General features: G+C 39.7%; 1 protein-coding gene across 1 annotated transcript in view; it reads right to left on the reverse strand.

Moving 5' to 3' along the window:
* Positions 1-25,585, reverse strand: part of Akap13 (A-kinase anchoring protein 13) — a 264,078-nt gene that overhangs the window by 157,950 nt on the left and 80,543 nt on the right. The window contains exons 3-5 of the mRNA XM_057755917.1: positions 16,794-16,941; positions 6,156-6,452; positions 31-214 (exon numbers count right to left, since the gene is read on the reverse strand). Of these exons, the coding sequence (XP_057611900.1) occupies positions 31-214; positions 6,156-6,452; positions 16,794-16,941 (629 nt within the window). The remainder of the gene's footprint in view (positions 1-30; positions 215-6,155; positions 6,453-16,793; positions 16,942-25,585) is intronic.

A 25,585-nucleotide genomic window follows, 5' to 3' on the forward strand; every position in this document is an offset into this window, starting at 1 on the left:
GACAAGAGGGAAATGGGAATGAACGCTTACTCAGTCAGAAGCTGGTGGAGCTTGTGATAACCTCGCTCCAATGCCAGGCTTACAGGCGTTGCCCCTTCCTTGTTGTGGATGCTGAGAGCTCCACGGCCACCTGGCTTCTGTAACAGGAACCATGTCAACCGCAATAGTCCCAGCCGCACTGCAAAATGCATCAATGTTTCCCGGGGGCCACCATCTGTAAACGGAGAACATAAAAATAAGAATATATAACAGTATCCACCGACAAAGATCAAAGAAACCACAACAACAACAAAAGACAAGTTTAGGTAGATACTGTTGCTTCCAAGTATCTAGAATCTTGAAGGTAACCGATAACACATCGCAAACAACTTTATTCCAGGAAAAATCCCCCTTCAAGTAAAGACAACAAAGACAGAAAAAAATGATGACACAAAATCTTCAACCCACAAAGAGAACCAAGTCATTTCTGTACCTTCTCAGAGAAGTTGATGAAGATGACTGACTACATTATGGCCTTTCCATTAAAACAACAACAATAACCAAATTAAATGCAGTGCTTTCCATACTATGGGGCTCTAAGATGAACAGCTGTCAAGACTTAGGTGAGTATATCCTGAAGGGTATAATTACTTTTTAAAGAACACTCAGACAGGAGCTGGCTAGTTAAACACTAAAAACAGGTTAGACTTGTTAAGTACACACAGATCTTAAGTCCCTCACACTAAGGGCATATCAAATTGCTGGCACTACTAGCTTTGTGTTTGCTTAATGAGAAAATGAAATGAATCTTCAGGTACAATGAGTCAAATTATAAGATTACACCAAGAACTTCACCATGTGCCTGGGTTTACCTCACTGGAAATGTAGGATCCTTTTTTTTTTTTTTTTTTTTTTTGGCATGCTGGGTCCCTGAGAAAGTGGGTAGGATGAGAAAGGGCTTCAGATCAGGCAAAAGTGGGCTCAGGCCTGGCCTTAAGCATCAGTGTTGAGTAGGCATGATTCATTTGCCTCTCCAGGCTTCACTTTCAGACCCCTGGAGCAAGACACCATCACTTCTCAGTGCTGTTGTAACAGAGAGAGGTAGATGAAACACTAGACTAATGACTGCCTGCAGGGTTCTCATTAATACCAGTTCTCCCCCTCTTCCTTGCTTCTGGCCCTGTTCTCGGGCTTCAGATTACATGTTAACTTCACTAGCAACACTTCCTAGCTCATCATCTTGTGAAGACGGCGCTAGGACCAAGGCAGAGATGCTGCCTGTGGCTCTACACGTGACAGTCCTCAGCTCAAGCAGTTGTGCTTTCCTTCCTCCTCTCAGCTTGGTTTTCATCTCTTCTTCCTCATGGTTTCTGGGTCTCAACTTCTTTCCTTAGCACTCGCAGACTTCTTGGATGAACCCCAGCGTTTTCCTTTTCTCTGAAATCTTCAGATGGTTCTACAGGTGACTACCACAGCAGGAGTGAGGACATTCTTGAAGATGTGACTTGACAGTGAATCACAGTGTTTCTCATAAACAATTTTTACAACATTTTCATTTCTTTTGGGCTGGGGTTTTTGCATGTGAGTGAAATGCCTCTGAGAAGAGGGAGCTGAATCCTCTGGAACTGGAGTTACAGGCAACTGTGCACAACCTGGGAACTGAGCTCGGGTCCTCTGCAAATGCAGTATGAGCTCTTAGTTACTGGGAGGTCTCTCCAGTCCCAACTGCACTGTTTCTTAACGTCACTGTGTTACCTATGACCAACACAATTTCATTAAAAGCAAATTGGTCTTTTAAATATTTGGGATGAATTCAGGCCTTGCAGTAAGTACAAGCAGGGACGGAGACCGAAATGTCTTGGGGACTGGGAAAATTGTTCAGGAGGGGAACGCTGAGCATACACGGGGCCTGATTTAATACTCAGTACTCTAAGAACTGAACCCCAACTCCTAAAAAGACCACTGAAAATAATGTCCTTGAATAAATAATTATTTCCAAACATAAACTTTAATAGACACACACTCTGAGGCAGTGGAAAGGCCAGGGGAAAAGGCAGAAAGAATTCTCATCAAGGATTAAGCACATCTGACTTGGACTTTATGCTGCTCACAACACTCTGACAACCTTATCAAAATACCAAAGCACTAAGCACTTATGGACCAGGAAATATGTGGGTATTTTTTCAGAGCAGGCTAATTCCAGTCTTATCAGGTAATATCTCCTCAAAATAACTTTCTCCCCAGCCTCCATTCTTTCTAGTACCTTTGCTCTAAGTCACCAGAAAGTAAGGCACCATAAGGCCAAGCACCTCGCGTCTTAAGTCATCCCCACTACTCAATCCCACCCCTCATTTTATATTACAATTTCAAATACATATAAGCTAAAAGAATTATACAATTACCAGATATTAAACTACTTAAGTCCTACAATAAATGTTCTCTCATCAAGGTATGTGCTTTATCAACTATCTTTCTTTCCAGGGCTTCTGTGTAGCTTTGGCTGTCTTAGAACTCGCTCTGTAATTCAGGCTGGCCTCGAGTCCACAGAGATTCACCTGCCTCTGCATCCAGAGTGTTATGATTCCTCAACCCATCATTCTTGGTCTTCTATATTTCAGGAGTTACTCACTCTATATTTCAGGGGGTAGGCTGGAGGTGCTTGTGGACATGGTGGCCAGGGAGCTCCCAAGGCCTGTTGGTCTCTGCTGTCAGAAATGTGAGCCATCACACTTGGCTTTCCAAACTCAGATTGTCATGTTTGTGCAGCAAGGTCTTTACCCCAAGCCACTTCCTCAGCTCTCAACTTCTTGTTTTTAGGTTGCTAGCTAGATTTCCTACAATGTTATTTGGGTCCTTCATCACAACAGAATTCAATTAGATCAAGGGAATCAGAATGTTCTTGCAATATTTCCAACAATTCCTCTTCATCTTTGCCTTCCTGAAAGTTTTTCTTCCAGGTACATTTAGGGCCCAAAAGAGTTATCTCATAGGACCCATGTTGGTTGTGTTCCTTTTTGACCACTGAGTTAATTATTTCTCCCAGAGTTGTGATCAAAACACCTGACAAAACAATAAGGGAAGTAGGCTTTATTTTGGCTCTTGGATCAGAAATTTTGCCCAGTCACAGCAGGGAAAACATGGCAGTGTGAGAATGTAGCCAAAGCTTGCTCACATGGCAGCATAGAGGACAGTGGTTAGACTAGGGTGGGCAGGAGCAGGACCTGCCCCAGTGACCTCTCCCACCGGCTAGTCCCAACTGAAAGGCTTTAGAACCTTCAAAATAGCATTCAAAAATGTAGGCTGGCTCTAGGTTGAAACCGTAACAACCACACTGAAATGCAAAGGTCTATCAAGGTGTGGCTAAACCACAGAGAAGAGGTGTGGCTAAACCACAGAGACCAGAACAGCACTGCATCTCAACAATTCATTTTGGGGAGATATGCATTAGGGTCTTATAAACCATCACTAAAACAGGCTGCAGAATAACTCACATATCCACAAAGAATTCTCCCATGATAAGACTCTGAAGTTAGACCTTTCCCCATTCCCAGCCAATGGTAACTACTGATTATATATATAGGTTTTTCAAGACAGGGTTTCTCTGTAACTTTGGAGCCTGTCCTGGAACTAGCCACCTGCCTATAGAATCTGTTTATATTTTTTAATAACAGCCTTTCAGAATATAGAAACAGAACCATATATTATATATTTGGGAACTGACTTTGACTTAAGCACAAAAATTTCAAAGTACAACTAAGTTGCTGCTCACATCAATGCTTTGCTCCTTTTGAATTGCTGAGTGATATTCAACTGTATGGCTGTGTCACAATTGGCTAGTATGCCAGTATTACTCAGAGAGGGATGTGAGCTGTTTCCATTACTGGTGATACATGATCAATGCTACATTTGTATACAGACATTTCATTTTTCTAGAGTAAACACCCAAAAGTAGGTACCTAGGTGATAGAAGAAACTACCACACTTCTTCAAAGTGGGCATTTCCACAAGCAAAATGGGACATATTATTCTGCACCCATGTTTCATCTTTTTAACTTTAGATGCCTGTGTCAATCACTCTGGGTTCTATGACAAAATGTGGGGTATTCAAACAACTGATTCCTTTTTTTGCTTGCTTTATTTTGAGATTAGATCTCATATATCCCAAACTGACTATGAACTTGCTATGTAGCAGAGAATGACCTTGAACTCCCATTTCTCCTCTATCTACCTGCTATGGCCTGGAATTTCATGTGTGCTTCACCACACCTTCATCCATGTAAGGCAAGCACTCTACCAACTGAGCCGCACCTTTGGCTCACGGTTTCAGCCTGTGAACTAGTTCTATTGTTTATGGGCCTACTAGAGGCAGTAAATCATGGCAGAATGACACAGTGGATATAAACTGTTTACCTCATGGTGGTCAGGAAAAGCCAGTGACATGATATACTCCTCAAAGCATACCCTCAGTGAACAACTTCCTTCACCCAGGCCCACCTCCTGCTAATTCATTCAGCCAGTAATGCATCAATGGATTAATTTACTAATGAGACTCTTGTCCCATGATCCAATTATCTATCTCTAACAACACTAACTGGATCCCAAGCCCCAACAATGGTGCCTTTGCCAACACTTTATATCCAAACCATAATACTCTTTGTAACAAGTATGCAATGATATAATTTTGTGGCTCTGCACTTTCCTAAAAGTATACATATTAGTCTTTGCTAGTATCACTTTATACTTCAGAAAGTCTAGAAGCAGTAAAAGTATACAAAGAATTAAAGCTTGCCAGCTTCCTCTGACAAAAGACAGGGAAGGAAGAGACTGGAGAAATGATTCAGCAGTTAAGAGTACTTGCTGGAACTGACAGAGGACCAGAGTTCAATTCTCACATCAATATAGAAATGGCAGGAGCTACTAGAAAGAATCAGGATTCATCTATAGGTATTCTGAATAGGTAATCAGGCGGTAAATGTCACATATTTGGACCTTAATATCTTAGCAGTATCCAGAAGTTTCTTGGATACTGTACTATTAAGAAAGTGAAAAAAAAAAAGTTTTCTTCAAGATTTGAATGTCCATACTTTTTCCCTGAACAATCCAGTTTTGGCAGTATTTGTGACCGCCATCAGTATGTCTCTGAAGCATGACATTATCAAGCTGTTGTTTGGTCACAGCTTGCCTTTAAAGTTGATTTAACAGAATCAGTGTCAGCAAATATTTCCTTACCATTCAATCAAGGAAGAATCAACTTATCTGACTGGTCTGAAGGACAGGAACTAAGTATGGCTTCTGTCCTTAGGAACTAATTCCTCATGTCATCTGTGGAGAGGAAGACTTTTTCTCCGCTCACCCTATACAACACTGTAATTGAAGCTGGGTGGAGTCCAGACATCACGCAAGATCATCTGCTCCTTTAGAGACAGCTACAAAGTGAGAGCAAACCTTTCCTTTAGAAGCCCGACTTCCAGGCTCCAATGCAGCTCTCATCAGTACTGAAACAAACATTCTGAGTACTCATCAGTACTGAAACAAACATTCTGAGTACTATGTGGGAGATTCCTACACTTTTTATTCAATTGGATTCACACTACGTATAGGAACAGGATGTTATTTATGAGCCCAGGAAATTTTACTAAAATATGTGTATTTGCAATCATGACATCTAGATATCATTTGCTATAAGAATAATTATATGGGGAAACCCTTGTTTAATTGTTTAATGCATTTATTACAATAGAAGTGTTTTTTTTTAAATGCTGCCCTGTAAGAACCTTTATATAGAGAGCCAGAAAACCAATACCCTAGTCAAAGAGCTGTGGAGTTTCTCAATGGTATCTTGATATCATGCTTCCCTGACACACTCCTATAGCTAATTTCCTACAACCCCACAGCGTTTTTAACAGAACCTCAGATACAGCAACAAAAACCCTGTACTTATAGTTCTGTGACTAAACAGGAGGTTACTCTACTATTCTCTCATGCTCAACAGCCCTGCTCAGAAAAGTCAGTCCCAACCCACAGAGATGTGCCAGTCTTCTCAGGTTATGTCACCAGGAGAAGAGAATACTCTGTAAAAGAGTTCTAATTTACTACAGAAAATCTAAACACAGTGGTTGTTTAAAAGCAAAGGCACAAGCATCCCAAAGCAGTTTGTGAGTCATGTAAATTCTCACCATATAAGGTGTGATCTGTCCCTAACACATTCCACTCTGCGGGCAATTTCAGGTGTCTGAATGCCAGTGCAACCCTCTCATCGAGAGAATTGACATCTCCAGAAGGGGGTCCTGATCGGTCCAGGAAACGAGTGAAGTTCAGAGCCTGCTGATTTCCAGCACTGGTTGCCAAGAACTGAGCTGCATCATACGCCTCATCCTGGACGAAATGGAAGTCTTCTTCAGCCACTACAAACACAGGCAGGCCCTCTCTGGAAGCACAGAGCAGCACTTTCACTGTCTCGCAGCAGTCATGACCTAAAGAGAGCACAGGGAGCAAAGAGAATTGAACTGACTGATGAAGAACCCCCTAGTGGGTTCTTTCAGCTTTTATCATAGCATACAAGATTTCTCCTCCAAAAAGAAAACCTTCCTCTCCCAATTTCTTTAAATTCTAGTTTTAGTTTTCTTATTGATATTTGCAAATATAAATGATATCTTTAACAAATGGTGAGCAAACATGAATTCCTGCTTTCAACATTCTGGTCACATGGAACAGGCTGTATCAACTAGTGCTGTTACATTTGAACAAACTTCAGAATGAAAGTTTTAGGATCCTATAAGGTCCAGCACAAAGTAGGCAGTCTAAGGCTTACTGAGTTGAGTTAGATCTGAAATAACAACAGGAAGAATGGGGATATGGGAGGAGCAGCACAGACAGCCCCACACCACCACACAGTAAATCCAAGACTGTAGAACGGTTAAAAGGATAAGTTTTCACACAAGTCAAGGTCCAAAAGTTACATAAGAATTGTTGTTCCCAGATACTTTCTACCTGTCCCAACCACTAAGGCAATAGGCACGTCAATCAAATCACCAGGTTCAAATAAAGATGATGCAATGCTGTGGCTACAAGCCCAAATCAGGAAAAGCAAACACAAGCAAAGAGAACTGTGCTTCCCACTCTACAGATCAGCAGGCACCACATGGCCTTAGGCTAAGTAACAACTACATGCCACTGCAAGCTCCACCAGAGCCAAACTTCTCAGACATAGCAGCACGAAGCTCTGGTGGGTTAGGTATTCTTACAGAACAAGACTCTCTTCTCCAAACCTTCCTACCCTTTCAGAGTTAAGTATTTCCAACATGGAGATCATATGTAACAAAGCATGTAGTGCTTTTTACTCAATTTTCTAACACTGATCTCAAATAGCTATTATATTCTGTTCCTATCATTAACACTTTGAGGGAGAGATGGAAAGAAAGAGAAAATTTTTTTCATATACCTAAAAAGAGTAAGTTGTTTTTTCCATTTACTTTTTACAGAATCTTCCTTATATCCATTGCCCTTATGACACAACATAGTTCTCACTGTTGTTATGAGTCTGTATCAATAAAATGTGCTAAATAACCAAGTAACTACTATATATACTGGGTATTTAGTAGATCATTTTCTCTATGTAACAATTTTATGATTAAATAAAGTAGTATACATAAGCTCCAAAGACACTGCAAAGCAGAATCCATCATTTGCAGTCAAAGCTGATGTGAAAGGACACTGCCTATTACTTTATTAGGACTCTAGAGCTTTGTGCCAAATGCTGTAAACAGAGAAGAGAGAATACCACCAGGTAAGCCACTGCCTGAAGGAGCCGAACATTCAAGATGACAGTATATCTAACAGAGATGTTATCAATAATAACAGTTACAAATTAAATTCTACCTTCAAACTTTAAAACTTGTGCCATAGAGAAGATACTGTACTAGCCTAAAATAGAAAGCCCAATGCTCTTAACCTATGCAAACAGACTCATTCTTTCTTGCCAACCTCTTTCCCAAACTTTAACACATATAAAAACCCAAACACTTCACTCAAAAGGCAACGGTACTAGAAATAAATATAATTTACTGGTCTGTATGTACACACAAATACACAAACCAAACAACTATGATAAAATAATAGTATTGTATTCAAAGCTGTGAAATGTGCACGAATGCACAGAAATCTATCTGTGGCTGACAAAATGACTGCAAAGACAGAGAGAAATAAGGTAACCAAGGAGGGAGGGGACAAGTGGGAAGAGATGAACGGGAGAGGAGGAAGGTAAGATGACGAAGACATGGAGGGAAGGGAGGAGGAAGGTAAGATGGAGGAAGACACGAGGGAAGAGAGGAGGAACCACTACATGAAGCTGTGAAAATGAAGCCTGGATTACACTTGGAGACCTCAGGAAGTTAGAGGTACCAACGCCATGGGAGGCCTGTCAGTAAGACTTGTACGTAGGAAGTAGAACCAAACCAAGAGAGAGAAGTGTGTTGCAGTCAACAAAGCTGGAAGGGTGACATCATCTAAGCCCTTTGACATCAGACACTGAGCTACAGGATTTGAGAGTTTGCTCCACTGGGTTTCAGTCTTACTTGTGTCCAGTTTTTCCTCACTATGCCACCATTCCTCCCTTTTGGAATGGTGGTGTATATATATATATATATATATACCTGTGCCACTGTATATGGCTAAGTAGGTAATCTGATTTTTGAATTTATAGGGATTTACAGTTAAGAGACTGTTGAGTCTCAGAAGAGATTACTTTGAAATGATGTTCAGACTGTGAAAGACTATATGGACTTCTCAAGGTAGACTAAATGCATTTTGCATTATGGTATGATCACAAGCCTATAAGGGTCAGAGAGTAGAATGTAGTGATTTGAGCGAGAAGGGTCCCTATAAGCTTGTATGTCTGAATAAGTGGGCCTCAGTTGTGGAACTGTTTGGGAAGGATTAGAAGGAGTGGCCTTATTGGAAGAGATGTGTCACTGGGGTCAGGATTTGAGTTTCAAAAACCCACATCATTCCCAGTTAGCTCTCTCTGCCTGCTCATGGATCAACATGTGAGCTCTCTGCTACTGCTTTAGCACCATGCTACCTGCATGCTACCACACTCCCCTCCATGATAATCATGGACTCAGGCTCTGAAACCGAAAGCACCAAATAGTCTTTCTTCTCTAAGTTGGCTTTGGTCACGGTGATCTGTCACATCAATTAAAGAGTAACAAAGACATCTCCATGGGCACACAAGTAGTACACATATACAAATGCAGACAAAACAATCATAAACACAAAACAAAACTAAAAAAAAAAAAAAGAACAAAATACCTGCCTCACCTAGTGTGTGGTCAAAATACTCAAGATTGGCAGAGTTATACTATCAGGCTCAAGATTAGTTTTTAAACCCTGTATCTTTTGAAATAAAACATGAGGATAGAGGAGTCAGCATATTTTAAACCTATAGGCAGTCTGATAGAGATCAAGGAATAAAACTGCATCAGTACAGATAAGTTTCTTTTTTTTTTTTTTTTTTTTTTTTTTTTTTGTTTTTTTTTTATTTTTTATTCTTTTTTTAATTAAAATTTCCACCTGCTCCCCGTTTCCCATTTCCCTCCCCTCCTCCCAAATATTGCCCCCTCCCCCCACTCCCCTCCCCCTATCCCCACTCCTCTTCTCCTCCCCCCACACCATTCCCCCTCCCTCTCGATACTGAAGAGCAGTCCAAATTCTCTGCCCTGCGGGAAGACGAAGGTCTTCTATCTACGTCCAGGAAGGTAAGCTTCTAAACAGGCTAAGCTCCCACAAAGCCAGTTCATGTATTAGGATTGAAACCTAGTGCCATTGTCCTTGGCTTCTCATCAGTCTTCGTTGACCGCCATGCTCAGAGAGTCCGGAATCAACGCGGGTGAGGTGGCATGGGGCAAAGGGGAAATGGGATGAGAAATATGAGAAGGGGAGGATGGGAGGAGCTCGGGGGATTGGGATGGTTGGGATATAGGAAGGATGGATACGGGAGCAGCGAAGTATATATCCTATCTAAGGGAGCCATCTTAGGGTTGGCAAGAGACTTGACTCTAGAGGGGTTCGCAGGTGTCCAGGAATATGTCCCCAGCTGGTACCTTGGGCAACTAAGGAGAGGGAACCTGAAATGACCCTATCCTATACTGATGAATATCTTGCATATCACCTTAGAACCTTCATCTGGCGATGGATCAAGGTAGAGACAGAGTCTCAATTTGGAGCAACGGTCTGAGCTCTTAAGGTCCAAATGAGGAGCAGAAGGAGGGAGAACAAGAGCAAAAAATCAGGACCACGAGGGATGCACCCACCCACTGTGACAGTGGAACTGATTTATTAGGAGCCCACCAAGGCCAGCTGGTCTGGGACTGAATAAGTACAGATAAGTTTCTAAATCTTACTACTGCAAACATACTCAAGACAAATGACTGTTTGAAGAGAACTTCACAGTAAGTGAAGAGACCTACAGACCTACCACTAAACTACAAAAGCAGTATGGGAAATTTCATCTAATTTGATACAATGGGGAAGTACAGTAGCAACATTTTTCAGCTAGTTTCCATGGCGTTTTTGTTTCCATTCAATTTCCTGGTAACAAGAGAGGAACATAGTCAGAGGTTTTTAAAGGAAAAGCACTGAAATTTTGCTCACTTTCTAAAAGAAGCTATCCTATAGAATTCAGAAAGGAAAACAAACCAAAATAAAACAGAACAAAAAATTCCAGAAACGGTTAAGGGGAGAAATTCCCAACTTTAAGAGCATCTTAGCCTTCTACAAAGTCTATTTTATTTACAACAGAAACAGAAGATAAATTATGAGGTATGAAGAAGGCTCTGTTACCTACCAAGTAAACTATAGTACATACTACTGATGGACACACTAGATTTGAGTGCCAACGTCTACTGCAGACAGGTGGAGTTATCCTAACACTCAGCCTTGAAGACTATTTTTCTCATCATAAAATACCACCAACCTTACAAACTGTTGGAAATATCAGAAGGCTACACACAAAGCACATGGCAAACAGCGGTTACTCTCAAAATACTGCTGCTGTTTAAGTCACATACCGAAAAAATAGATCCCAAAAAACTTGACAAAGAATTTCACTAGACAGCACAGGCCAATTAAGTCTATAGGACAAACTGTGCCTTTGACACTGCAGAACTGAAAAAATAAAGGGATAAAAAGCTAAAATAATACAAGAAGCACCTAGGTAAGAAACAAGTTACCTAAGGTTAATGGTTCTCTCAAACTCATTCAATTCTAGGCCCTGTGGGTCAGAAGTATGTGTGCCTGGGGTTTAGAGAGCTTTCCTGTAGGCGTCTTCCCTGGAAGCTTTGTATCAATGTCTAAAACATCTGTACCCATGGAAACAAAAAAACTGCTACAGATAAACAAAAGTGCTAAAGTATGACCCAAAAAATTACTTCATTTCCTGTTAAGCTAAAAATGGAACACATCCCATCCGGGCCATCTCTTCTGAGACTAAAACAATCAGGCCTTTGTTTTTATCACTGATCTAAAAAGGACCCTGAAAGCACTGGCTGAACCAGCCCAGGCCAATCCCACACAGAAAGGGTAGACTATCATAGTCAGCAGTAGGAAATAAACTGGCTTTACTACTTAATTTATCACAGAAGTCTAAGAACCTGGCGTGATCTTCCTCAGGAGTGGCTGTGGAACAGCAAGTGAAATGCTCAGTCTGCAGACTGCCCCTCCCCCAGGAGAGGATTACATGGAGAAACACGCACTCTCATGCTACCAGATCTTGGCCAAATAATGGCAGGTGCACAGATTTGGTGTATTTACAAAATGTCTCTCATATAGACAATTATAGGAATAATTAAACAACACAATAGCAAAGCCCAGCACCCCATCATGTGCACTGTGAAAAAGGGCAGGCCACCGAATTCTAAAATCATGACTTCCTATATTCCAGACAAAACCTTTAAGCTAGTGCTTCTCAGTCCTTCTTCCTATTATCATTACTCCCAGAAGCCTTCTTAGCATTTCCTATTCAACCTGCACGACAAAAAAAAAGAAAAGAAAAAATCTGAATTTCATTGCTATGCCATCTGTGTATGTACTTTGTATGTAAAGAACAAAAATTTCTGACTCACACAGACCCCAAATCCAATTTCTACTCTCAAATTATACCATTTCTGTTGTAATACATTCCTTGTGATTACAGTGCTGTGTTCACAGGTCCACAGGGATAAAATATATAGTTTTTACCGCATTTTCTCGAGGACAGTGAACAACAGATGTGGGTATTTTTTCCTTTCTTCAACTACTTCTTGGTTTGTTTTTCCAGTATAACAATTATATGCACTATATTAACTGATTTTTAAAAAACAAGCAGATGAACTCAAAGCTTTCGAGAAACAGTCTTACAGTTGGATTACACAGACCATCATACAGTGTTTGGTTAAAAATAATAACTGATAACTGTTAGTAAGGAGGTTCTAAGAATTTTTGATTATGCAAATTAAATGCTAATAACTTTTTAAAAAATACTTTTTAATTTGATAATAAACCCCTGAGGCTAAAGAGTATGTTGGTTCACAAGGAATAAATAAAAAAATGCTGTGCTACACACACAGGACTACTTTGTAAGATCTAAGCTTCCAGTACTCATTCACTAAAGGGAATTGTAAACACAATGAAACTACTTTACATGGTCAACTATCCCTGATAAGTATGAAACAAAAGAAAAATACTTAAGTGTTGAGTCTAGTTTGACATCACTAAAGGTTTGTAATTTTACTGCCAAACAAAAGCCTTGCCATGGATTCTAAAAGTAAATTAATAGCGTACACCAAAGCCTTTCACAATAAAATGTACAGAAATCTCCATTCCTTTTATTTACTTCCTTATTTATTTTTTGAGACAGGGTTTCTCTGTAGCTTGGGAGTCAGCCTGCCCTGGAACTCGCTCTTGTAGACCAGGCTGGTTTTGAACCAACAGATATCCACCGGCCTTTGCCTCCTGGGTGCAGGAATTAAATCACCAGCCCAGCTTCCATTTCACTTTTAAATGATAAAAGCATTATTTGCTTTGTCTAAACTGACTACAAAAATTAACCCTCCCCAAATAGTATTGTATAATCCTAAAAATACCTTTGAGATAGATAGTTAAGTAAAATTGAAATTATAGTCTTCAACCAGTCATCTTAAAAATTGCTTTAAATTTTTGTTTTGTTTAATATTATTGGAGGAAAGGGGGCAAGTACAACGGGATGCAGATGGAGGTCAAATGACAATGTTTGGATCCCAAGTCTCTCCTTCCACAGATCAAAATCAGATTTTCAGACTTGCATAGCAAGACAGAATTAGAAACATAAAATGTTATAACTGTATTACATGATGTAACTTTTTTTCTCTAAGATAATTTAGAAATGTCTCATTCCTAACCTATTTGCAGAAAATATTTGATAAAAGGTTACAGACTAACATCAAAATATAGCTGCTTTTTGAAGGTCAATCAATCATCTGGTTTTAGTAAGAACTAAAATGTAACTAAACACAGACAATGAATCATACAGAGAAAAACCAAAGCCAGCTATATGAATAAATCATGACATTAAAAGGAAGAACAAGGCACAAAGCCTTTTCTTCTTAGAGCTCAGATGACTGGAAATGGCAGAGCTAGTCCTCGAATAAGTAGAAAGGGCACAGAGAAATTCCTATCAGGAACACCTGCTGCCAAAAAAAGACAGTGAATATTTATGCAGTAACAGCAACGTGCAAAGCACTGTACAGATTTTCCATCAAGAATCTTGATTAACCTGACACTGGCCCTCAGCAGACAGGAAATCGGAGGCTATCATTACCACTGACTGACGCACTGAAACCATCAAAGTCACCACTGGAAAGAGAACAGAGACTACAGTGACAGGCTAAAAACTGCACTCAAGAAACCAGAAACTCCTTTTGCATTTCCACAAAGGAGAGGGAAAGGGGAAGGGAGGATAACATGTGCACCTTTCTAGAATGCAGTCCCTTCTGAGAACCAAAGCAACAATGCCCATTAGGCAGTAGGGATTACTAGAAAAGCTGATTCAGCTTACACCAGTGAAAACAGAATCAGCCTCATGAAGCTGAAATAAAAAGGAAATGGACAAAACAGAGTGCATGAGTGCACGAGAAGCTGAGTGAACAGATAAATGTCCAAAGGCACTGTAGTGTTTCTTTTCTAGAAAAAGCATACTGAAGAAGGGAAAATACATGTCTAAGAAGACCAAAAGAGCAGACTCAAGTCAGTTTGATCCTATCCTAGGTTAAAAAGCCAATCCCAAGATACAAACAAGATATTTGAAGCTGTTTGGGTCCTGTGCCCACCCCATGGTCTTGAATATCTACCTCTACCCCTCCACTACAGTATGTTGAACTAATAATCCAAATGGCAGTCGCTCAAAGAGACAAGTAAACAAAATGTCTCAAACATGATGACCGAAACAGAAGGATTCACAGTTTCTTATACCCGAGTATTCTCTAGCATCAATAAAGCCTCACAAGCTAAAGTGACGCCATCATCTTCACTAGCCTCCCCTGGGTACATGAGGAGCTTTCTGAATTTTACTCTAATTAGGCACTTCCTATCAGAAATCTTAACGAATTTAGGGGGTGGAGGAAGAATGGGGTTATTGAGGAAGAGGAGAATTAGAGTGAATCAGTAAGCATCATAGAGAATAGATTTAGGTAAGGAAAAAGCTGATAAATAGAAATGGGAATTCTGTATTCTGTGTTGCAAATGAATGAATAATGAATGAATAGATCAAGAATGACAAAACTAGTAGCACAGTGCAATGCTGATTCTAGTTAGATTAGATTAGATCACTAGGGCAACAGTATTCAGAATCAATAAACACAAAGGACACCCACAGAGGGTGAAGCTGGGGCGTTCCTGGAAAACACACACACAGAGAGAGACAGACACACACACACACACACACACAGAGAGAGAGAGAGAGAGAGAGAGAGAGAGAGAGAGAGAGAGAGAGAGAAACAGAGAGAAACAGAGAGAAACAGAGAGAAACAGAGAGAAACAGAGAGAAACAGAGAGAAACAGAGAGAGGAAGGGAGGAAGTGAGGGAGGGAGGGAGAAGGAAGAGAAGAGAGGAGAGAATTTTAACCATAAATTGTAATTAAGAAGAAATTAAGTCATAAAACCCATCTCACTTCTTAGTATGTCTGCCCAGAGGCTGATTCCCGGTTAGAGAACCCTTCTCCCTTCACCAACACACAATGAGCTAAGCAGCTGAAATGCTGCATGGCACCTGTTAAAGAGCAGACCTTAAGTTTTAGATCAGCCTTCCTGACATGACACACATCATGGCTGGAGGGCTGAGTAAGAAGCGAGGATGCCTAATATTCTTTAGAGAAGAGCTCACTATCTCTCCTAGCCATCTCTTTATATTTGGGAAATACATTCCTAAGAACTACCTGGAATCTCTATAAATCTCAAAGGTAGGCGAAAGAAAACAACCTGCAACTGCGACAATTACAACCGCTACAGTTACAACCTGCAACTGCTACAATTACAACCGCTACAGTTACAACCTGAAACTGCTACAATCACAACCGCTACAGTTACAACCTGCAACTGCAACAATTACAACCGCTACAGTTACAACCTGAAACTGCAACAATTACAACCGCTACAGTTACAACCTGAAACTGCAACAATTACAACCGCTACAGTTACAACCTGAAACTGCTACAATTACAACCGCTACAGTTACAACCTGAAACTGCTACAGTTTACATCCCGCAACTGCTACAGTTACAACCTGCAACTGCGGTTCTCACCATTTTGTAAGTACTGGACATCAAGTTATTTTATAGGAAATGGCACAGAAAAAGAAACTGGCAGACTTATTTGGCACAGTAAGATTCAATATACTCAAAGTGATCAATAACACCATGGCTACCAACAGGGGACCCACTAGAGCATGCTGGCACGTGAGTTACTCCATCTTATTCTCTAACAAGAAATAATGAAGCTATCAACATTATTTGGAGTATTCTTCAAAGTGAGCTTTTCTGAATTCTGGTGAAAACTGGCCCAACTATTAACTATAAAGAAAGACTAAGGAAAAAACCCAGCCCCAAACACAAATCAATGTATCTTCAGATGTTGGACAGGCAAAGAGAAAACTGCTACATTATCATCCAACAGCACTGATGACTTGTAACTGATTTTTAAATTTTTGTTTAATTTTACAAATACAATAGTAAGTAACCCTGCACTGCATGATGTCCTACAGTTTCTAAATCTGTGTAATTGACTTCATGAGAAAGACACTGTAGTTTCTGCAGCCCAGACATGAGGGATGCATTATTAATTAGGTTTTACCTTGTTTTGTTTGGTCACCATGAAATCCATAATGAAATCTGAAGTATCATCATGAGAATGCATACCTTCCACATATCAATTTTCTCCAACTCTCAACATCCAATAAATTGGTTTTTGTTTTTGCTGATCCTGTTTATTGCTCAATTTATAACATTACTTTATTTCCTTTACTTCTAGTTAGGTTCAGGCATGTATGGAACACACAAAAGCATTATCAATGTATTTAAAGCTCAACAGCTGTTAGGACTCTGGTTTGCTCCATTACTCTATTGGTTCACTACTATTAAAGAGGCCCAGTATACTGGTATAGGCCTGTAATCCCAGCACTCAGGAGACTGAGGCAGGACACAGAGTTTCTCGGCCAGTCTTGGCTATTCACAGCTAGCCCTTGCCTCAAAATAAAAGCAAACTAACAAATACCTACTAGAAGCTAGAAAAAATTTCACTCAGATACTTACCAGGAGCAATTGTCTCCAATGTATCAGAACTGACCTTCCGCGTACTTGTGCAGTGATAGAGGGTAGAACCGGAAAATATCAAGTAAAAAATAGCATCATCTTCAACTTTGTCCTCTTCAGCAAGCAGTATTGTAACAACACAATCGCCCTAGGAATGGAAAAGAGTTCACAAGTCTGAATTATTAAGGTTCCTGGGAACCTGCTAAATTTCACACCTCATGAATTACTACCAACAAAAGTGACGGCATCTAGATATTGCCTAGAAACGGCAGTGTTCATTCAAATTCCACCTACGAAGATTTACTTAGGCCCATTAGACTTAAATTTCCTTAACTGTATAAATGGAAGCAACCCTTCTGTCTTTAGAGCTGACATATGAAAACTCATGGGACAGAGTGAACTCTCCATCAATTAAGATAAAATCACTTTTTAAACAACTTGTGCCTCCTAACCACCTGAGATCCCTGTTTTTCTTTAGTCATCCTTCCACTAAGTCTTTACAATAGGTAGCTATCATGCCAGAAACTCTGCACACACCTTTGTCATTATTTATGATGAAAAGCACCTTTGTCTACCAGCTCCAAATACTCTTCTATCAGTTTTTATAAGTTGGTGTTTTTAATAAAATGAGGCTCACAGTTAAATATACCCTGTGAAATACAGCCCTAATTACCATTCTTCTCAATTATAAACATAATTTGTGCTATAGCCATAAACTAACAAAAAACTTTAACACATGAAGGTTTGAGGTACTAGGATTTAATATTCTAAAAATCTTAGCAATGAATTATGTAAACAATAGTTTAGTGAAAACCTGGCCATTTTAACACTAAAACTGGGGAAGGGGAAAGTTATCATTTAATTTATATTTTTTTCTCTTTCATTTTATCAACATTGAGGTATGTAAGGCAACCACGCCACCCTGTGGCCACATTGTTAAGCTCAGAGTAGTGAAAGAGAAGGTAGCACTTTGCTATCACTGCAAACCCAAATTCATGAGGTCAAAGCAAAGATTAAGTGTAATAAATGTTAACAGCACATTGATTTTGGAGACTCAGTTCAAAGTATTTCCTGGAGCGCAAATGTCACTTTTATTTTATTCTGAGTGCTCAAGTCCCCTAAATGCAATTTAAGTCAGAATGAACCATAACTCTAAGGCATAACTTATCTGGAGCACTATAACTATAACTGGAGCACTCCAAAGCACCCTAACACAAAGGATATCAAGGCCAGGAAAAGACTTACTAACTTTGGCCACTACTCCAAACTGTATTTTGGTCTTCTGCATGTGTCTTTCTCTAGAAATCTTCACTATTCTTTAATATGATGCAACCAGTTTATGTGTCTGAGGCACAATGAGAACAGTTCATTTTCTCTAAGTAAAGGAGTCCCCTCATGGCCTACAAACAGAACACAAAAGTTCCATTCTTTTCTTCACGTGTTGGAAACTAAGACCCATGGGCCACACCCCGCCTCTTGCTTGTTTTGTTAATTTCCATGTCACAAGCAAAGCTTCACTGGAGTCAGCTGTGCCTATTCAGTCACACACTTGCACACTACGGTCACGTTCACTTACCACCTACATCTTTACAAGACAGGACGTCTACTTAGATTTCTTATTGAAGTTTGTTCACTTAGATTTCTAAACTGGAACTCTAATAATGAATCCTCCTTTGCTGAACCAAGGAATCCGCTCCATGTGAGCATCCACAGTCTCTTGCCGAGGTACTGTTTGTGTCTATACTAGTTAGGTTTGGGGCTTCCTTTCAATAAGGGCAAGAGAAAGTTGACACAAGCAACTAACATCCTTTTAACAAAGTTTTCAATACCAACCTCTTTTCTCACTCCCAAGACAAAAACAACTTAAGTTCTGAATTGCTTTCATACTTTTTTAAAAGCTAAGTCACATAAGCTTACACCCAAGAGAAGGGAACAAAGCTTTATTCAAATACTTCACGGCAACTCAAACGCTAAATTCCAAAGGCACTTGGCACTGAAGTAGCTGGTTCCCTCTGACAGTCACAGAGCAAACAAATTTCACATTTCACAGACGCAGGTGACTCCTATTTATGGTTGTTCACTAAGCACCTACTATTAACTGGAGATGACTTTGAAAGATTAAGCAAGTGGGATTGAAGAAGAGTTGCGGATCTCAGTAAGAATTTGTAACCAGACGATTGGTTTTATCTCTACTTTCCATGAAAGAAGCCCTGATAAATTACTCTGCTGTTCAAAACTAGGCCCAACCCATAGAATACACAGAATAAAAACAGTATGGCTGCATAGTTACGTATGTCACTGCTAACTACACAGATGAGCTTAATAACAGCAGTAATATTCAAGATAGTTTCAACTATTATTTCAGTCTTACTCACTGAGGGGAAAGGATTCCATCTATGTTATCAGCCTCCAGTAACACCAGCCCAAGAAACACAGTGCTGTCCTTAGGGAGATAAAATTTTCCCTTTCTTCATTAATCAGAAGTATATCCTTGAGCTTGATTATTTTTAGGGTCATAATTGGTTTTGCTGATAGATGACATAATAACTAATGAAAAAGGCAGTCTACATTAAGCATTCTTACACAGATGATCCCACAAATATAAATATACAGTGATTATAAATGTTAATCAGAGTAACTGCTTAATTGTCCACAAGAATAGATTTTTAATAAAAAGATTATAAAAATAAAGGAAGATTCTGAATGGTGGTAAGTCTCAGTTTCCCACATCCTGAACTTACTAATATAGAACATCGACTATATTAGTAGCACTGCAAAAATTACCTTAATGATTAAGAAAAAAAATTGTTTTTAACTTTGACTTCTCATCAGGATGCTAAGAATATGTTCAAGAACTCGCCAAAAGACTTCATTTCACAAGATACTGGTCATCCAGGACCCTCCTTTAATGAGCAGGAATGTGGGGGAAGTGGGTAATAGAATGGAAAAGAGCTAGGCGTTTCAGGAACAAGAAATAATTAATTATGCCACAGAAGTAGATGGAAGAAAAAGGACGTGAGAAACAGGGAACATGGTAAATAGATAAGGGGGAAATGTAGTAGGAAACTAGGGTAAGGAACTGGTACAAGGGAAGAAATCCCTGATGTCGTGGATAATGCTGGCCACATAATATTAGAAGGTGGGTCTGTTCAGCAGTAAGGTAACTACAGCAGTATCCTGGTCAACTTGTATGGACTCATGAGATCCAGCTGTTAGATTTCTGGGAAATTCTATGATTTGAATGCTAAGCACAGCTTTTATTAAAAGTTAAACTTACAAATAAGTAAAAGAGATTAAAAGCAAACATAACATACATTAAAAGCCTATATTAATAAGTCTATTTCTTACTATATTGTTTTGAGGTTTATATTATGGCGTGCATATGGAAGAAAATCTATATAATAGTGTATGTGTTATTGACATAATTTTTTTCTCAGGATACATCGCTTGACAATTCTGCCCTTAGTGAAGTGGGATGGATAGCTTGAAATCAATCACTAAGGGAGAAATTATGTTACTAAAATTGGCAAATGCTACATATCAGGGCTGGTGATAAAACATTCTGATAAAAGCAATGTAAAGAAGGGTGGATTTATTTAGGTCACAGTTCCAGGTTACAGTCCATAATGGGAGAGAAGATTCACAGAGGCAGGAGCTTGAAGCAGTAGGTTATACCCCATCAAAGAGAAAGCTCAGTCCACTTTCTCCTCTTAAATCGGGGAGTGGTGCCACCTACAATGGACTGGTATTGCCACCCAAATTAATATACTCAAAATAATTCCCATAGGTAAGACTAGAGGCTCACCTCCCAAGTGATGCTAGTTTCTATCAAGTTGACAACCAACATTAACCATCACAAGAGCCTTTGTTTCCAAATGGTCAGCTAAGGACCAGAGGGTAAAGAATTTTCACATCAGGCCCAGTTAAGATGGAGTACTTTTCCTGTTTTAACTTTATACCCTGAGTTATAAAGGAGGAAAGCAATTCTGCTTGTCTCATAAGATTATTACAAGAATTAAGTGACTTATTTTATTTTATTAAAAAAGGGACCTATAGCGATGCATTGGCCATAGTCGATTTCAACAGCACTACTGTTAGACACAGAGCCTACCTAGTTAAGAAATGTAAAAGGCTCCAGAAACAAAAACCTTTTGGCCCAGCAGTCTGTCACTGTGGTGACGCAAATGAGGTGTGTGTGTGTGTGTGTGTGTGTGTGTGTGTCCCCGCCGCCACGCAGTCTCAGATATTGAATATTTGGCTCCAGTTGGTGGCACTGTTTGAAGAGGTTTAGGAAGTGATGGCCTTCTTTTATTTTCAATTTTGTGGGGGGTTTCATTTCTCAGATTTTTGTTGTTTTCTTGTTTTTTGCGGGGGTGGCTGAAAGAGAGAATGTAAGTGGAGTGGGTAAGGAGGCAGAGGGGGAGGAACTAGGAGGGGTTAGGGGAATGGGAAAATACCATCAAAATATATGTTATGAGAAAAAAATTTTTTTTTCCAGACAGGGTTTCTCTGTGTAGCCTTGGTTGTCCTGAAACTCACTGTGCAGACCAGGCTGGCCTCTAACTCAAGAGATCTGCCAGCCTCTGTCTCCTGAATACTAGGATTAAAGGTGTGCACCACCACCCATCAAGGAAACAATTTTTGACTAAAAAGAAAAATAGAACACAAAGCTAGGTGGGTAGATAGGGTGAATCTGAGAGGAGTTGGGGAGGAGCGTGAGTAATGATCAAAATATATAAAATCCTCAAAGAAGCCGGGCGGTGGTGGCGCACGCCTTTAATCCCAGCACTTGAGAGGCAGAGGCAGGCGGATCTCTGTGAGTTCGAGACCAGCCTGGTCTACAAGAGCTAGTTCCAGGACAGGCTCCAAAACCACAGAGAAACCCTGTCTCGAAAAACCAAAAAATAAATAAATAAAATTAAATTAAAAAAAAAAAATCCTCAAAGAATTAATGAAGATATTACTTAAAAAAAAAACTTCTAAGTTATATAAGATGCATGGTCCTGAACTGAATACTAAATGATCTTTTAAAATTGCCACTACATTATTAGGACAACAGGCAAATCTTGCATGAGATTTTTACATATTTAATGCTGTACCAGTGTTCAATTTTCTGATATTTTCTAATTATGCTGTGATTATAAGCCAATAGTCTTGCTCCTGTTCTTAGCAAATACACAATGAAATATTTAAGATCAAAGAGCATAATGACTACACCCTGTCTTTAAATGTTTCAGAAAAATGGCAACAGACAGGTGAATAGCATGGACTGCTCTTGCAAGAAGACCCGAGGTCCATTTCTAGCACTCATGTCAGGGAGCTCACAGCAACACCTAACTCCAGTGCCAGGGGCAAGCTCACACCGCAGGCTTCTGCGGGCACCTGCACTCACATGCACATATCCACAGAGACACAGACACACATACACAGAAATAAAAAAAACTTAAAAAAATATGGTGAAAGCATGATTATGCCAACATAACAAGAAAACAAGAATGAACTTGCATTTAAGGTATGAGAGTTTTCTGAAGTCAATTTCCCAAAATGACATTTATACCCACCACAATAAAGAGAAACTAAGGAAGTTGGTAATACTAAGTAAATCTGAATATTGCTCCAAACTCCTTTCTATGAGATGGAAGAGAAGGGGGGGGAGAGCTACCTTTTTTATACAGGCGCATATATAACTAGGCTTGCTCCTCTGCTTTAAGCACACTTGTTATCATTTTGCAAAATCATTTCCTAAAGCAAGCAAAGACTGATGACCTGACACAACTTCCCCACGGGCAACAATGCGGTCTTTTTCCTTATAAACTCAAGGCAACTTGTGCTCAATGTCGCTGGACGACTTCACAACAGAGGAACACCCTGTAACAGCAAGCAAAGCCAGAGCAGACTGCAGTCATTAGAAATCCCAGTCTCCAGTAAAAGAAACAAAGGCTCCTCAAATGGTTGGTGCTAGCCTGGGTCGGGTGTGTTAGATGAGTCCAGAACACACTCTCTCGAGAGAGAATAAGGAGTGGGAAGGGGAGAAACTCAGAAAGTTAGAAAGGCCTGCCTTAAGTACACACACAAAGACCAGATTAAAGTGGCTCCTTCTAGACAAATCTGGGACTATTGGAAAACCAAATAACGGGGCTGGAGAGATGGCTCAGTAGTTAAGAGCACTGACTGCTCTTCCAGAGGACCCGAGTTCAATTCCTGGTACCAATATGGCAGCTCACAACTGTCTGTAACTCCAGCTCTAAGGGATATGACACCTGAATACAGATATACATGCAGGCAGAACACCAATGCATATAAAATTAAAAAAGAAAACAAATCATAAAAAGAAAACCAAATAATAAATTTTAAACAGTTTTTAAAGTAAGAAGTGCTGCCCACCCTAAGTAAAGGACAGATGGGTGCTCACTGCGCCGATTATGGAGTCTGTACAGAATTTGAACACTTTTAAAATTATTTGTAAATGAAAGGATTTAAGAACAAACAAACAAAACCCACAATGCCCAAAAGTTTCTAAAGCTATAAAGGACTGGGGATGTAGAATGCTCTACCAATGTAGATGCATACAGTGTTCCATAATTAAACAGCTAGCTCTCTAAAGCCCACCTAAAACTGGGCCCTGAACTCGGAGCACGCGGTTTGTCCTTACTCTCACACAGCTGCCCCTCACTTGGTTATACAGGTAGACTGAATAATACAATACAGCATTTTCAGCACCAAACTTGCTTCTTGAACAGTAAATCTTTGAGTATATAGAAGGCAAGATAAACTAACACCTACTACTACTGCTTTCTAAATGTCTGCTGTAGTTCAGGGCTGAGCTATGTGTAATGTAGTACTACAGGACATTCTTATTCCCAGTTTAGTGATGAGCAAAGTACTATTTATTTATGTGTGGGCCTAGGGGTATTATGTGTACCATGCATTTGTGTAGGAGGCTACAGAGGTCAGAAAAGGGCTTTGGATTCCCTGAAGCTAGAGTTACAGGTGACTGTGAGCCACCAAGTGGGTGCTGGAAACCAAGCATAGGTCCTCTCCGAGAACAGTCAGCCCTCGGAACTGCTGAATCATATCTCCAGCCCTAAGGCCCAGAGAATGTTTAATGACTCGCCTGAGAACAAAACTACAAAGTGTCAAAATTAAAATTCAAGTACAATTCCAAAGCTTATATTCTTCCCACTATTCTGATCCTAAAGGATAAAGCCTAAAACACAGATGGAAATAAAGGTGGTGTGTGTAAATAAGTAATTATCAATAGAAGAAATAAATATATGAAATAGTAAACTTTCAGTAGATATCAAAAGAGATGTTTAAAATGAACAGGGATGTTCATCCTAAAATACTTCCTATTTCTCTTTAATAATCTGTTATCAATAATACTAGCAGTTGGTAACAACAAGAGCTTTTTGAAGATCATATAATCTAGACAAGATATAATTGTTAGTCTGTACTAATTAGGTAAAGCTAGTCTGTATAAAGTTAAAGACTCTTTCCAGTTGTGGCACACCCCTACAGTACACAGGGAGGTTGGTGGCTGCCTATATATGCACATACTGCTCTCGCAAAGGACTCAATTTCCCTTCAGGAGCAATGACAGACATGAACCTCAGTAAATGACAGCAGCTTTTCTACAAGATTAATGTTCACATGCTACACTGAAGACTATAACCAGGAGAGCTTCTGTAGAAATACCTATACTCCATGCTGCCCCAAACTCAAGGCAGATCATTTTAGGTGTACACACAAGCCCGAAAGATGTCATCACAACACAGCTGAGTGACAGAAAGTACTAGCTTATGCTGGCATTCTTTAAAGTGGCTGGCCTATAGCAAATACGTCCTTAGTGTTTGTTGAGTTGAACCTAAAATATTTCATATTTTAAAACAGAAACTTGAAATGCTACACAAAATAAGTACACGAAGTCTGTCCTTTCCTCTCATTCGAGGCACTGCAGAACACATACGGGAGGCACTGTGACAGAAAATGAGGCTATGAAGACAAGAATTCGTGCTCCTTTCAGGCTCAGTTTCTTCAGGGAGAAGATTTATAAAGCTGTACACAGCTCCAGCTGAATAAGAAGTACTGCAGGAAAAGCAAGATTAGGACAGAAATGAAAGGAGATCGTGATGTGACTGAGCAAAGCACAGTAGAAAGGCTTCCCAGAGAGTCATCTCTAAGGATCCAAGAGAACAAAAGTTCTGTTGCTTGATTTCAAATTCCTCTTGAAACAACGAACTGACAAAGGTGACAAGGGAGGAGGGGAAAGAAATTAGACTCTAGATCCAGTCGTCCAGGAAACAGCTGTGGAATCTGAGAAGCTGTAGACACTAGCTATGACAGAACTTTTACAATGCCACGTAACAATAGCAAACCCAAAATAAATATTAACTGCCCTTACATTTACATCTTCATGAGACATTCTTTATAGTGAAACTTACCCCAAACATTATAACACAAAATTTAACAATTATGGGACACAAGTTATGGGAGGGAAAGAAGGAATACTTATGTGTCCAAACACAAAGTCTTCCTTCCATTCGAAAGCACTATTTCTTCAACGCCAAGGAGAGAGTATTTGCCACTGTGCTGAATACTTGTTCACTTTGCCAACAAAACCAACTCATATATGTAATGACTGCCAAGCAATCATGTTACATTAGGAACTGTTCAGAACTAGGGTGGAATGGTCTTATACTTTAGGACAGCAGTTCTCAATCTGTGGGTCGTGATCCCTTTTGGGTCACACACCAGATATCCTACATATCAAATATTTATATTATGATTAACAG

This window comes from Chionomys nivalis, chromosome 23 (assembly GCF_950005125.1).
Source record: "Chionomys nivalis chromosome 23, mChiNiv1.1, whole genome shotgun sequence".
NCBI classification, from domain to species: Eukaryota; Metazoa; Chordata; class Mammalia; order Rodentia; family Cricetidae; genus Chionomys; species Chionomys nivalis.